This window comes from Anser anser (assembly GCF_964211835.1).
Source record: "Anser anser genome assembly, contig: HAP1_SCAFFOLD_76, whole genome shotgun sequence".
In the NCBI taxonomy this organism is placed as follows: Eukaryota; Metazoa; Chordata; class Aves; order Anseriformes; family Anatidae; genus Anser; species Anser anser.
Genome location: NW_028153992.1, coordinates 494268 through 509524, shown reverse-complemented (window position 1 = coordinate 509524; position 15257 = coordinate 494268). Strand labels below are relative to the sequence as shown.

Genomic DNA, 15257 nt, shown 5'->3' with positions numbered 1-15257 from the left:
TTATCTGGAGGATAACTCATTTGACCTAATCCAAGAAAGCAGTGTAACACAAAGCAGTCTCCTCAAGAAGAAATTCAATTAATTCTGCTGGATTTTTTTTATTTTAGAGATGAGTTAGCATTTGGCCTCAAATGATTCTAAAGAACACATGGTCTTCATGTGAACTCAAAGCAGACAATTAACTTCATCATGAAAGGAGTATTAGAAAAAAGAATAATAAATCATAAACCTTCCTCCATGTTTTTGCTTAAAAAATAAAGAAAAAAACACATCAATAAACATCCTCCTGAACTGTAACTCACTTCCCCTACTTCACCTTCTAAAGAATGCTTCAGAAAGAATCATCCCATTAGGACAGAGCTTTCAAACTGCAAGCAATTAAATAGCTAAAACTAATAGCTTTTCCCTTAGGGAACATTAGGAGGGACAAATTATTTTGTTATAAGTAAACTGAGTTATAAACCATGAAATATCTGTCAAAGCAAAATTTGTAACGCTACAGATTTAGTCAAACTACAAAATGAGCCATATTTCCTGTAGAAGGAAAAAATTAGGCCTCCAATAGCAAAGATCCTTTCTGTGGATACAGCATTATAACGTGCCTCGTTTCCCATCTTCGTATCCTACTCAGAAGATAAACTTGGGATAAAAAGTGGTGTATCAGTACTTTTATTCTTGCTCATCTTCCTTCCTTTCATAAAAACAACAATTTTCTCAAAGTTATATTGATCTTCAAACACAATCCAGACTTTGCAGCTCCCTCAAAATACAAAATTTTCATTGGATTTCCCATTCCTTTTACTGAGAACTGTCACCACCTTTCAGGTGCAGACCGTACTGAAAAAGGAGATTTCTTTCTTCCTTCAAGTAAGTTTTAAATTAATAGATGTCATACCTTTCAGATGGTTCTGCTCGCTGTTCTGCAGGCAAAGTCTTCTCTCTCATCCCCTGCAAGTTAAGTTTAGTTCAAGACTTAGCTGAATATGTACAGAATACACAAAGTACCAACAACCACTTCATGTGGTTTTTTGTGGTTTTTATTTTATTTATTTATTTTTAATTTTATAGCACTGAATACACCTCACCTACTTAACGTTGTTCCCTAATTCAGCATTGTGGGTACAGTTCAGTTAAATTTTGGGGCTAAAGTAAGCATCACTGCTTCACTCAGCATTGAGGACAAACTGATAGAACACTAAATCAAATTTGTCAAATCCTCTAACAAAGAAAGTAATTACTTTAAACAAAATGACAAAAATTGTGTGTGGGGGGGAGAGTTTTCATCAAAACTTGTGTTTGCCAACCCCGTAAAAGGGACATACTTTTCTGTTTTCTATCATTTATCAACAAACAAGAAAAAAAAAACCTCTACCCCCCTAAAAACTAAGCAGTTGCTGCTACATTCATTTTAGAACTTTACCAAATGGAGATTGTGCTGGCTAAACAATACAGAGATTGAAAGAGTTAAAAGCAATAAGCAACCAGTATTACTGTCCACTTTGATTTCCAGCCTAAGAAGCCCATACACTTAACAAGTGGTCATTTGTACACTCAGACTGATACTGGAAACACAGATGTTTTCGCAGAAAGAGATGCCCATTTAATTTTATGGAAAATTTATCAGACTCCATCTACTCCAAAGCAATCAAAACCGATAACTCAGCACATTGTCAGAACTCTCACTTGGAGCACATAGCTCACCTGGAATAGTTTACACAGAACACGAGCATGTTTCATCAGTGACAGCTTTGTGTACATGAGAATATAAAAGGAAAACATTTCTGTGTTTTAATATTCTTTCACTGAGAACAGGATGACTCAATAGCACATCATGACATCGTGAAAACAACCACAAGACACTGAGTGTTCCAAAAACAGAATTAAATCCATAAAAGCTCAATCTATTTCACAATGGTTCCCACTGCCTTAAAGCTCGCCTCAAACATACTATCAGTACTTTTTGCAAAGATAGGATAACAATTGGTTTGAGAAACATTCCAAGACTGGAAAAAAAAAACAGGCACATAAGGACTCAAAAATGTACTCACTTGGAACTTTGTGTCTCCTCTCTGGCAAATTTTGCTGGACTGAGTAGTTGAAGTCGGTGATGGTTCAGAATACCGCGTATAACGCATCGGCTGACGGTTTACTGTTGGTGTCACAAGTCTCTTAACAGGTGGAGGCTGGAATGCATTCTGGGATTCCAGCTTTGAAAGGGAAACAGCAATCAATTTATCCTTACGTCCACCCAAATTAATTCCAATATTTATTGATGAAAACAAATTACAGAACTATAAACCTCCCCCCATCGGTCTTGGCACTCAGTGAACACAATTTGAAAATTCTGAAGACCGTTCAACTTGTAGAGGGAAATCACCAGAAAACCAGTAACGAAATCCATAAAGCTATATATAAGTAGCCAAAGTCTGACTGAATTCCATTTCAAAATTTGGCAGTTAGCTTCATAGACAAAATAATTCATGCTACCATAATTAAAATAACCCATGTTCCTAGAATATGCTCCTATCTTTTCCTCTGCCCACACTGTGATTTTTTTTTTTTAGGAGCTTAATTCATTAATTTAACATTTGAAGTGTTAAGCAACTAATTATACAGGCTTCTGGGCTTCACATCCCCTACATTTTCCCCCTTCAAAGTTACACAAACAATAGAACACACTCAAAAAAAACAACTTGTCAATCTTACAATAATCTCATTCATTAAAATATGATCCAATGCTTTACATGTGCATTAGATGCACTTCAAGTAGTGGGTTTGACTTCCCTTTTCAAAGCATTTTCACAGACCAGAGTTAATTTTTAACACAGACCACTGCGTGTTCTGCAAAACTGACTTAACTGAACTGTCAGACAGAAAACAAACCCTAAAGGCTACAAGATTTACCGATGGCTCCGCCTGCGGTCTTAAGGATCAGAAAATACAGTCTTAGGAAGCATGCTATTGTTCAAATCAATACCAACAGGAAATCGTTTACACCGCAGCTTTAATTTCACAGTATCTCCCAGCTCTTAGTAATAGGATTCACACTCTCTCTAAAGTATACAAAAATACATCTTTCTAAAAAATATTACATTCAGTTTGAAACCTTGAATAAGACATGTTTTATGTAAGTTCACAAATCTACTTCGAGTGAACGACGGTTCATTGCTGGTTTTAAAGGTAAAAAAGAAAAATATTAATTCCCCCAGTTAGGCATTCAATACACCAAGAGCTATTCTGCCTGGTACAGTTCCTTGAAATAAGAAAAATACCACATCACTGCTACCCACTGCAGAAGTTTAGCCCGAGTGCACAAGTGTTCCGTCAACCGCATGTTCACTTTAGCAGGAAAACACACGATCGTCTCCTCAGCAAATAATTGCTTCTCATCACGGGCTACCCTTCTCCCGCCACCATTATGAATTCTAGTATTATGAATAGACAATCTATCTCCTTTCACCCACTGACAGCTGCGTGCAACATTCATTTAGTGGCTGACAATTTCAGGCTCTCTGTTGCAAATCTGGCAGATCTTTCTTAATGCCTTATCACAGGTGTATTGCTATAATATAACTGAGAATTCACACCAGATTTGGTTTTAGTTATTTGGATAATATTTATGATATACTTCACTTCTCCATGCCCTTGTAATTTGGCAGATGGTGAAAAGATGGTCCAGGAAATCTGAGATGTTTGTAAACTCTGAAGTGATTGTAAACTTAATTATACATCCATCCAGTCAAGGAATTAGCACAGAAACTTCTTGAGACACTGTCCCTTTTCTCATTAGAACAGAAGATGAAAAGTTTGCACATCTTGTTATTTCCTTCAGTCACCTGATCTTCAAGTGGTCATTTAAGGGTTTTGCAATTTAATAAGCCCAAGAATACCCCTAACTAAAGTCATCAAAAAAAGATGACTAGTTTTCATTTTTTAAAGAAAATGAAAGGAAATCATGCTTTACCACAGCATTATCACCAGTTCTGTGCTACCTCCAAATAGGAATTTAGGAGCGTTACGATTTATAGCGTCAGAAAAGAAAAAGAAAAAAAAAAACCTCTACCCCCCTAAAAACTAAGCAGTTGCTGCTACATTCATTTTAGAACTTTACCAAATGGAGATTGTGCTGGCTAAACAATACAGAGATTGAAAGAGTTAAAAGCAATAAGCAACCAGTATTACTGTCCACTTTGATTTCCAGCCTAAGAAGCCCATACACTTAACAAGTGGTCATTTGTACACTCAGACCGATACTGGAAACACAGATGTTTTCGCAGAAAGAGATGCCCATTTAATTTTATGGAAAATTTATCAGACTCCAACGATGGTTCATCGCTGGTTTTAAAGGTAAAAATGAAAAATATTAATTCCCCCAGTTAGGCATTTAATACACCAAGAGCTATTGTGCCTGGTACAGTTTTGCAATTTAATGATACCCCTAACTAAAGTCATCAAAAAAAGATGACTAGTTTTCATTTTTTAAAGAAAATGAAAGGAAATCATGCTTTACCACAGCATTCTCACCAGTTCTGTGCTACCTCCAAATAGGAATTTAGGAGCGTAAGATTTATAGCGTCGGAAATTAACAATTTTCCTCCTCTTTACTTTGAATGGTGATAAAAAGCACAAAAACTAGTTTTCTGTGCCCGAATGAACACGGAAGTCTGTACAAAGTCTATATGACCACTCAATCAGTATTTTTCTATTTGTGATCATTTCTTCAAGAGAAAACTTGCCTCAAGAGGAATTTTAATATGCAGCTTCACCCCAAGTTGGGGGACAAGATAAAACGACTTGGTGTGTTCTAGAGCTGTTGCTCTCAACTTACAAAGATAACATAATTCTTAACCTGAGTAATCTTCACAGCCCATCATCTATTGTGGATACATGCCAATATTAACTTGATTTGATGTCTATGTTGTCACTGAGGTTTGAGAAAATTTTTCTAATAGTGATAAAGCATTGAAAAAGTTATCTACCTCAGCTTAAGACATTATTGGTTCTTACCTTTCTTCGTTTGGACTGGAAGTCAGTAATATCCGGTTTATCTATGTCCGGAGGCTGAGGGAAAAAACAAAGCATAAATATTAGAGGGCAATTTTTTTCTCCTGAGAGAGAGGGTTCCCTGCAACAAAAATGTGGGGGTTCATGGTCAACTTACACAACACAGCGGCAAAAGAGATGTCATTCTTTTAGCATCCTGTTGAAAAAACAGCGCAATAAATTAAACCGGCCACAACGTAAGGAAGAATAGTTTTATCTTTATCCTTTGATGGCACATTTACTAAGTTTTATAAACACATGAAGCAAAAACAGATTAAAAGAAGTGCTATTTACCAACAAAGGGCTTGACAGCTTCTCCATTGCCTCCAAGATGCGCCGTGCTGAGGTACTTAACGTAGCGTGGGACCGCACAGTTTCTTCTCTAGCTTTCGCTCTCTTTTGTGCCTGAAAAATTAGCATTTTAAGTGTTACAATGGTCAATTCTCAGCTAAGGAGGCATGTTTTTTACGTCCCAAGGCTACACTGATGATACAATCAATATATTCTGATGACAGAGAAACATGCAGTCCCTGGGAGTTCAAGCCATAAAGAAGAGAATACGTTCGGAGTTTAATGAAGTTTACCTTGGGCCTCAGTGCATCTTGCACGTGCTTGTTGCACGAGCAATAAAAGAACTCCGTACTTGTAAAAGGTCAAGACGGATGATGCTAGGACTGCTAAGGCCTCCGAAGCAGTAATCAGGGAAACAGAACTCAAGAAAAGGCTTGTGGTACAGAAAGCATGTAACAACACAGACCTCAGAGTTTCACGATGGTCTAAGTGTACCATCTTAAAATCAGTGTATACAATCATAACCAGGAACTAGTTTTACTTCTCTCTTGCTTCCTCCCTTCCCCCAAGATTAAAGTTGGCTGCAAATCTTTGTCTTAAAAGATAAAGATCTGATTTAAACTGTAACAGATCTAAACATTACACTGAAAAAGTAAACTGTTTATTTGCACCACCCAACTTCAAATATCAGTCAAAAACTTCCTTTGGTGTGACTTTTTTTCTTCCCAGGTTAAACCCCTCAAATAACCACACTGTGCTTATCACACGATGTGAAGACAGGAAGCAGACCACGCAGCATGTAAAAACACAAGTGAGACTCACAGAACCACAGAATGGTTAAGGTTGGAAGTGACCTCTAGAGATCGCCTGGTCTACCCCCCCGCTCAAGCAGGGCCACCCCGAGCAGGTTGCCCAGGACCATGTCAAGTCAGCTCTTGAAGACCTCCAAAGAGGGAGACTCCACAGCCTCTCCGGGCAACCTGTGCCAGGGCTCCATCACCCGCACAGTGCAAAAGCATTTCCTGATGCTCAGACAGAGCCTCACGTTTCAGTTTGTGCCTGTTGCCTCTTGACCTGGCACTGGGCACCGCTGAAAACACAATGGCTCTCTATGCTCTTTGCACCATCCATTCAGGTATTTATATACACCAATAAGATCCCCCCAAACCTCCTCTCCTCCATGCTAAACAGGCCCAGCAGTCCCTGCCTCTCCTCAGAGGAGAGGTGCTCCCAGTCCCTTGATCTTCTTGGTGGCCCTTCGCTGGACTCTCTAGTACCTTGCTGTCATTCACAGCAAGCAGCAAGAAGCAAGCTACTCTCTCCTTTAAAAGCCTAGTATTTTGGTTCCTCTTTTTACCATAATGCAGTAATATTGTAAAAAACAAAAATAGCCGACCAAAGAGGGTTCCCAGCTTTGCACCACAAGGTTTCAAGGTTTCCCGTAAGTGAGGTACTTGTACTGCCCTTTTTCCGTTGCACAAATGGACTGTCAGAACAGAGCCAGCAAACCCGCGTTTTCATTTTCTTCAAATTCCTTTTGATTTATCGATAAAAGTCACTTTCATTTAAATACATTCCTACCAAACCTGATTTGACTTTCCTTTTCGATTCAGCTCTAGCTAATCAGAGTTGTCAGCAGTTTTTATTTGCTATTTCCAAGAACTCTTGGGGGCAAATAACTCTCTCCAAGAACTATATGAATCGTTCAAAACAGAAAGCATGTTACTGCTTATCTTGGGACTGCATTTAGTCCTGCATGCCTCTGTGTACCAGAAGAACAAAGGATCAGCAAAGTTGATTTTAGATATTTTCAAAGACTGCAGGTTTATACAACATATCCATAGCATGAATGTAGGCATGCTTGGAAAAGAAGATCCACAGATAAATATTAGCCAGGTTTGACTACTGTAGCTTTTGCTACCATAAACACAAGTTTTCAAAGTTATGCTGTCATTGGCTTTTTTGCATCAAGTTATTTTAACGTAATGTAGTCAGAGGCAGACAATGGCACTTAAATGGAATTTTTTGAAAGACCTAACAACAGAGGAAACCCCAACTACCAACAACTAGCCCAAACTGTCATTCTTGTTCTTTCTGACAAGTATTACCTGTGGTAAAAACTGTCATTAAAGAATTTAAACAGAAATCAATCTCGTCTATTTTTGTAGACCAAGAGGGCAGAAGAGCAACTGTTTGGCAGTTTGGCAAAACTTTTCCCCTTCGGCAGTGCTCCTTTTATTATTTCCATCACTATTTCCCACTACACTACTTTTCTCATACCTGATAAGGTTCCGTCTTTGGCTGCCTTGATCTTACAGCTGCACCACCGGCATAAGCCGTCTTTCCGGGGTATAATGGAGAAAACCCAAGCTGGTTTTGCTTAAAAACAGACGTGCTTCCACGTACCTACGGAAACACAGTATGAGAAGTGGATAGAAAAACAGGTACACATTCAAACTGATTAAAAGAAATACTGTGCAGTACTTACAGGACACAGTCCTCCAAAAACAAATAAACTGAATGCAGGTTTCTTAGAGCTAGCTGCAGAATGCTGCGAGAGGGAATGAGTTCTTTCAGCTTCTGTGGGCCAGAGCAGTGACGATGAAGTATTTTTTAAAACTGCAACATCTGCCAAAATGACGTATGCTAGATGTAAATGCCTCTCGTACGTACAGAACTTTAACAATAAAGATCACACTAATTCAAGTTCTTCAATACAGAAAAATAAGCATGACTTCAGCTTCTTTAAATAGATCAACTTCACGTACAGACTGAAAACCAAGTATCACCTACAAACTTGATTTCCTACCGTCCCAGTTCAAAATTTACATATAACCTAGCTGAATGCGTATATTTCAGCATTGACTCTTTCTAACATCAGGGTATCATAAACGTATTCCAAAGCACGCTTCTATTAAAAAGGTGATAGGATTATATACTTCTAAAACACTAAAAATTCAATTTAATTCTCGCATCCAAAGTTGACATTCACCTATTTTATTTACTAAGGTGATGTGGAATATTAAAGAATGCAAGGTACTTCACATTAAAAAAAAAGTCAATTAAACAGAGAACACAAAAATCACCTTCATCAGATGCTCTAGAGGAGGAATCACTGGTTGTTGAGATGTTATCATCGTCTTGTTGAGAGGTAGAATCTTCTATTTCTTTTATGAAGGACAGCCTAGGACTGCCAATGCCAAATATAGAAGATGTCGAGGGCTGACAAGGTGGGACAGGAGAATCCAGCATGGTATAATTCAGACGGCTCCGATGAAGAGAGGGCCTTGTTAACACAACTGGGAAGTTCAGTGCTGATCTACTTGTGGATGGTTCTAGACAAGAACAGGGAGATAATTAGCTTTGCTATAGACAAGCTCACAGAAGCCAAAACCTGTTTCCTATCGACAGCCATGCTATTGCCAAGTTCTAAGCGCAAAAAGAGAGAAGCCAAATTTAACTTCTTCCTCACCCAGATACGGTTGCATCTAACTGTCTGGCTACAACAACAACACTGCTTGCGATACACAGTATTAATGTTGCATCCAGAAGTAGTTAACTATGAGGTTTTACAACACCACATTCTGACCCCGTGCTCAAATGCTCTAACGCTGACTTGGCCGTTCACTAAATCAAACATATATACTCCTTCTCCCATGTACAGCTTGCAATAAGCTTTACAAAATTTGAGATTACACGGTAAATTACAGATAACACTGCAGCTTCCATAATATTGGAACAAAGGTTACATTAATCTGAATACACAACATGAAAATGAACGTTTGCAGTACTTTTTTCCCAAGTTCTTCCATATCAGCTCACGTTAGAGGCAAAACATCATCTCCTACCCATTAACTATTGGGATTTTGACCCAAGGGACAAGGATGTTGACCCAAGTAACCAGATGAGCATTTTTCCCTCTTGAAGCAAAGGGTCTGCAAACAATGCCAGTGGCCTGGAATAGGTGGCCTTGAAGTCTATCTTGCTAAAAAAAATCTTATTCTTAAGCATAGTATTCGACACCCACGGACAGCAACATAAGCTGCAAAAGGTTCCAGGGTGTCCACCTGCTCCTGATCTCCTGGAGTTAGCAAGCTTGCAGTGCAGCTGTTCTTACTGAAAGCTCCTTTCACGCAGTTACATAGGAAAGCCAACATGTGTTCCTCAGTCACGAAGACCTTCTCTATTCTTTTCTCCAAACTCATTCCCAAGCTACAGCTACACAGAAAGCCATCAATCTCCTTGTTTACAATTAGATGAGATTGGAGGCAAAGATATTTCCTCCTTATTTTTTGATTCTGCCAACAACAGAAGCAACTGACTTTCCACATTATCTATGGTTACCTACGCACGCTCAGACAAAACTTCTTTACTTATTAAAAGCTGACTTCCCCAAAACAGCTAATTTAAGAGAAACTCAAATAAGAATAGATGCAAATTTATACAACAGGACTACAGGAACAGTGAGAGGCACTGGATATAAGACAAATTAATCTTTCATGAGGTAAAGGAGTTGCAAACCTCGTTGCCAACGGTCCAAATACCTTTTCAAAGACACCCCCTCCCCCCGCGTAGACCTTAAAATTATTGAATATTTTAAGGATAATAATCTCATAAACCACATCCGTGCACAAGTTCCCCAGTTCACCATCAAGTTAACAAGGAACTTTACTAAATTGATCAAAGCCCAGAACAAAAAAAACCAAAACAAAACAAACAAACTCAGGACACGAGACGGAATTTTCCTCTGCCATTCTAGCATCTAGTCTTTTGTTTCGAAGACTGCAAAACAAATTAATTTTTTTAATTGCCTTAGGCAATTAGACAGATTTTCATTCCATATCTTTTAAAAGATGGAAAATGCAACCCAGCACACTTGCAAATGACTTATTTTCAGCATTTAGCACCTGGCTAATAGAGTACCTAAAGTTAACTGATGCCTTCCAAGAGCATAAGATGTATGCTTCGTAACTGTGTATACAGTTTAAAGCTAAGACGGTTTCACAAACAGTTGTTTCGACTTTTTTGATTGTTTGTTTTTTTTTTTCATTCTGTCAAAACCCTCATTCCAATTTCCTTTTGAAATTCAGATTCAAAACTAGAAATCTGTGAATAAATACAGATGGCCAGAATTCCAAATGATTTTTCACATACCTCGTCTACTAATTCCTGCTGGTTCAGGCGTGAATCTCTCATCGATTATGGTATCTTCATCTGAATAATCGTGATGATAGTTTACCGGAGTCTCCTCCTGGTTTGCAGATTCATTTCTGTCTACACACTCCTCCTCACGCTTATTGAAATACTTCTGCAGCCAGGCCGGTACAATATTTTTCACAGTTTCTGTCATTCTGCTAATTATTCCCTGCTTGAAAGAAAAAACACTTGTTTAATTACAGAAACGCAGTCAACAGCATATGCTGCGATACCACCTTCCACGGACCTTGAAGACAGATATTATACAGCAAATATTCAGAAGACGACGACGAGGTTGATCCCTGGCATAGGATCGCTACACTTCTGGTAAACCTAAAATTCACCTAAGATTGATTTACAACTACCTATCACTGTCTGCACTTCCAAGTGACCTTGGCAAGGTTCAAAGTTTTGAAACCTCTGCCAAAATTCACCAGCAGGTCGTCAATCTGCAAGGCTATCAGGAAACTCTACGCCTGAACAGCTCCTGACCTACAGACTTGTTCCAGGACTCTTCCTCTTCGCACCCTCCCGTGAAAACCAACTAAACCAGAAGTTCAGCAATTATCTACTGCGACAGTCAGGACCATACTACCCATTAAAATCAGTGAATCTAAATATTTTCAATTTTAGTAATGCTGAATTGCAGTGACTATACGCACAAAAAACAGTTCTGCTCTCAACAGTCAGGCTAACCCAGAAGATGTCCTGCAAGAAACACAGCTATAGCTATAGCACCAGCACCTCCTCTTGCAAGAGCCTTCTAAAGCTGTTGCTGTATTTTGTAGAAGACTGACTCTGCGGCATACATCGGGTACGATCGGAGAATTCCCACCTGACCGAAAGCCCCAGGAACTACGGTTAAATAAAAGATACATTAATATAAATGAATATAATTAATAATAAAAATTAATAATAAAAATTAATATCCAGAAAGCTGACAATCATGAGCTAGGCATCCTGCTAATCATCCCTCCTGCAGGCAGGGGGAAAAAAAAAAGGTAAATTAGATCCAGGACTAGTTCCCAGGAACTTTGAAGCTGCTAACTATACTGTCTACAGTGCCCAGGCACCTTCAGAGCTTAATGGTAAGAGACAGAGGGTTTGGTGGGCTGTAATTACGATCACAAGCACACAAAACACATCTATTTAAGTATTTCTAAGAATCGACTTATCGACTAAAGTTGTAGGGGGAAGGATGAGAAAAACAGCGGGGTAGGGATCAGAACCAGAGGTATAACCTCACAAAATCGCATCGGTCGCTTTCGTGCCTCCCCAACTGCATCACTGAGAGACAATTAACATTAAGCCACAGAACCTTCTGCAGAGTGGACATGATATTGAAAATAAACTGAAATTAATTGACAAATGCTCTAAGCAAGCTATCTGCTCAAAGCTCGTCCTTTTACGTTATGAACATTTGCACGATTCGTCTGGTTACAAAGCTAACTGCTATAATAAATGCACACATGTAACACCTATCAGTTTGTCTATTTATCAAATCATTAAAACTCTTCCCCGATAAGTTACTGTTAATTTGATCTGCGCTGGATGTGCAGCAGCCATTCTCTGTGCAGAATCCCCCAGATATCCCCACGCACGTGTTTGCTCTGGCACACTCTTTAAATAAACCTACTGGAAAACACGCAGAGATAACAGACAATGGAAAAGTTAGAAAACCATCTCCACTGATTATTTTCAATCCACGTGTAAGGTTTATCAGTTAGCTACACAGTGTCGGCACACGCAAGCTATGGCACTTTCAACATTAATGCACTGTTCAAGCCAGAGGTTTCAACGGTTGCTCTGTAAGCGTGGGGAATGTTTGCATTGCCCTTCCAGGCCAGCTTTAGATGGACAAGATTGATTGTCAATATGTGGTATAAGGGACTTGGCATTTCTGCAAGTGATAAAAACCTAAATGAGCAGCTATCCATGCGTAGCGCTCCCTTGGTTTTGCATATGATAATCAATCCCCTCAGCTACGTTGCTCATTTAATAGCGGAGAGGTTTTGGCTGAACAAACATGTGCAGAGGGCATCTCCAGAGCATCTCTCTGGGCGTCCTGACATTTCTTAGCAAAGAGCTGCTGGGAGGGATCTCGGCGCGTCCCCCCTCCAGCACGGGGATTTTCACACCCCGAATTGACGGACCGCTTTCACCGTCAACCTGCTGTACCCTACAGCACAAACGAGAAGCAAAGCCTGGCAGGTAACGTTCAGAGAATTGATGATGGGCTGAGGAGGGGTGCAGGGAGCGGGGAAAGCCCTGGGGGTGGCACTGGGGGTCCTGAGGGCAGCGGGCTGGGGGTGAAGGGGAGGGGGAGGAGGGGGGTAATGGGCTGGGTAGAGGGGTAAGGGGGTAAGTAAGGGGCTGAGGGGGTAACTGAGGGGGTTAGGAAGGGGCTGAGGGGGTAACTGAGGGGGTTAGGAAGGGGCTGAGGGGGTAACTAAGGGGGTAACTAAGCCGTTGAGGGGGTAACTAAGGGGGTAACTAAGCGGTCGAGGGGGTAACTAAGGGGGTAAGGAGGTGGGTAGGGGGTAACTAAGGGGATAAAGGGGCGGGTAAGGTAAGGGGGTAAGTAAGGGGGTAACTGGTGGGCTGAGGGGGAAGGGCCCGCTGTGGGGGGGCCGCTCCTCACCCGCTTGCTCCTGGCACAGGGGGGCTTCGCGGCGCCCAAACGGTGGCGCCGCCTCTTCACCTTGCCGCCGGCCGCTCCTCCTCCTCCTCCTCCTCCTCCTGCTCCTCCTCCTCCTGATCGGGCTCCTGGGCTGCCGCCCGGCGCCCCGCCGCCACCGGCCCTGCCACCGCCGGCCATGCCGCTGCCGGTCGCGCCGCTACCGGTCGCGCCGCCCGAGGCCATACCGCCCCCCCCCCGCGTTCGGTGCCGTCACGGGGCCCCCCCGCCCCCCGCCGCCACGCGCCGCGGGGCCTGCCCTGCCCCTCGTGGGAATAAAAATGTTGTTTTTGCAGAGTTACGTTGTTTAAAGGTAAGGAATGGGGTATCGAGGTGTGCTTGCAGCGATAAGAACGCTTAGCAGGCGACCTTGTAAAATGCAGACAACCAGACTCCGTAGAACAATTCGGGGAAAATCACGGTGTTGAGTCAAGTCAGGTAAGTGAAGAACCATTACCGCTTCAACCAGTAAAAAAGTCGAAAGAAATTCGAAATTTAACAGGCCGGCAACTGAAGGCCATGCATTGTCTGGGAAGCATCAGACAGATTGTGAGCCTGGATCACCCCCTCAGTGGGGAAACAGGGGAGGGTCCCGTCATCAAAAAGTATATAAACTGGGTTTTGGAACCAGCAGGGGCGCTCCTGCTCGTGGGACGCCCGCCACTGCGATCGCGAATAAATTCCTGCTTCGCTGAGCTCCTCGCCTGAGCCCAAGTTATTGGCTACGGAGTGTTTCTCACAATTTGGGGGCTCGTCCGGGAGCCAGTCGCCTACTGGGGAGCCCCACCGCCGCAGCAGCAGGAAGGCATGCCCCGCTGATTTCAGCGGTCCTGTGCATCGACGGCGGCGGTTCTGCGGAGAGCTGACAGAGGGCCCGAGACTGATGAAAGAGGCAGGATCCGTGAAGGAGTGGGGAAGGGAAGAAGGCAGGCACTCCGGCTTTGAGAATTGATCCGGTAACTCTGTGCACAGACCAAGGTAAGAAATAGGAAGTATTGCCTTGGGGGTCGGGTGAGACTCTGTGTGCCGTGTGATTGAGACGTACTTTTGTACGGAGCGAGTGTGGAGTCCTGATCCGCGGTTCCGCAGCTCCGCGAGGGGCGCGGCCGGAGACGGACGAAGCGTGAGATAAGGGAGAGAAAGGAAGAGTCTCGGGAAATGTGGTGTATGGTAAGCCCTTGCACGGGGAAGTGCTTGGCAATACACCAGGGAAATTTGGTGTGCGGTAGTCCTCGCACGGACGGGACGCCCGCCACTGCGATCGCGAATAAATTCCTGCTTCGCCGAGCTCCTCGCCTGAGCCCAAGTTATTGGCTACGGAGTGTTTCTCACACCCTCCCCCTCCCTCCCTCGCGCGCCCCCTCCCCTCACGGGAACGCGCGCCCCCCCCTCCCGCTGCCGCTCCCGTTCCTCGCCCCGCCCCGGTCCCGTCCCGGTCCCGCCGCCCTCCCGCTCCCGCCCTCAGGACCCGGCCGCCATAATGAACCCCGGCCCGGCCACCGTAAGCACGGGGCTAGGAGTCACCTCCAGAGCCTCCCCGCGCCGTGGCGCCGACCGCTGGTGTGCCGCAGCACCGCGCCGGGCGTGGGACGGCGCCCCGAGCCCACAGTGCTCGTCAGAAAAGCCCCGCACCGACAACCGATACCCCCGCACCGACAACCAACAGCCCCCACGCCGACAACCAACGCACAAGCAGTGTTTTAGGCCGGATTCGTGGCCCCGTTGGTCCGGGAGGCAGTCGTCACGCTAAATTCTACCCCACGGCAGGGGAACGATGGGCATCGTGACAGATCGCCGCCCCAGAAAATAAACACATAAATAAAGAATAAAAACGATAACGGGACATGAATCGTGCCCTTAATAACAGACATTGGGCAGTGAAATCACCGACTTCTGCAACAATACGTGCTCAGGGAACTGACTAAAACCCCTCCTGCATCGGCCATGTAATAGCTAGGCAAACATCACATAATACTTCCCTCCCTCATGTACACCAAACCTATTAAGGCAACCATAGTAGTGTGATAACGTGATTTTTCTCCTCCAGATC

General features: G+C 42.8%; 1 protein-coding gene across 1 annotated transcript; it reads right to left on the bottom strand.

The window, feature by feature from the left end:
- Positions 1-1062: 1062 nt before the first annotated feature.
- On the bottom strand, positions 1063-5555 carry LOC310891005 (nuclear pore complex protein Nup153-like; the record flags this gene model as incomplete). Its single annotated transcript, XM_083853312.1, has 5 exons — positions 5338-5555; positions 5162-5200; positions 5008-5061; positions 2045-2207; positions 1063-1070 (listed from the first exon to the last, which is right to left on the bottom strand). Exons 1-5 carry the CDS (start codon positions 5461-5463, stop codon positions 1063-1065), a joined length of 390 nt encoding a protein of 129 aa, XP_083709438.1. The 5' UTR covers positions 5464-5555.
- Positions 5556-15257: the final 9702 nt, after the last annotated feature.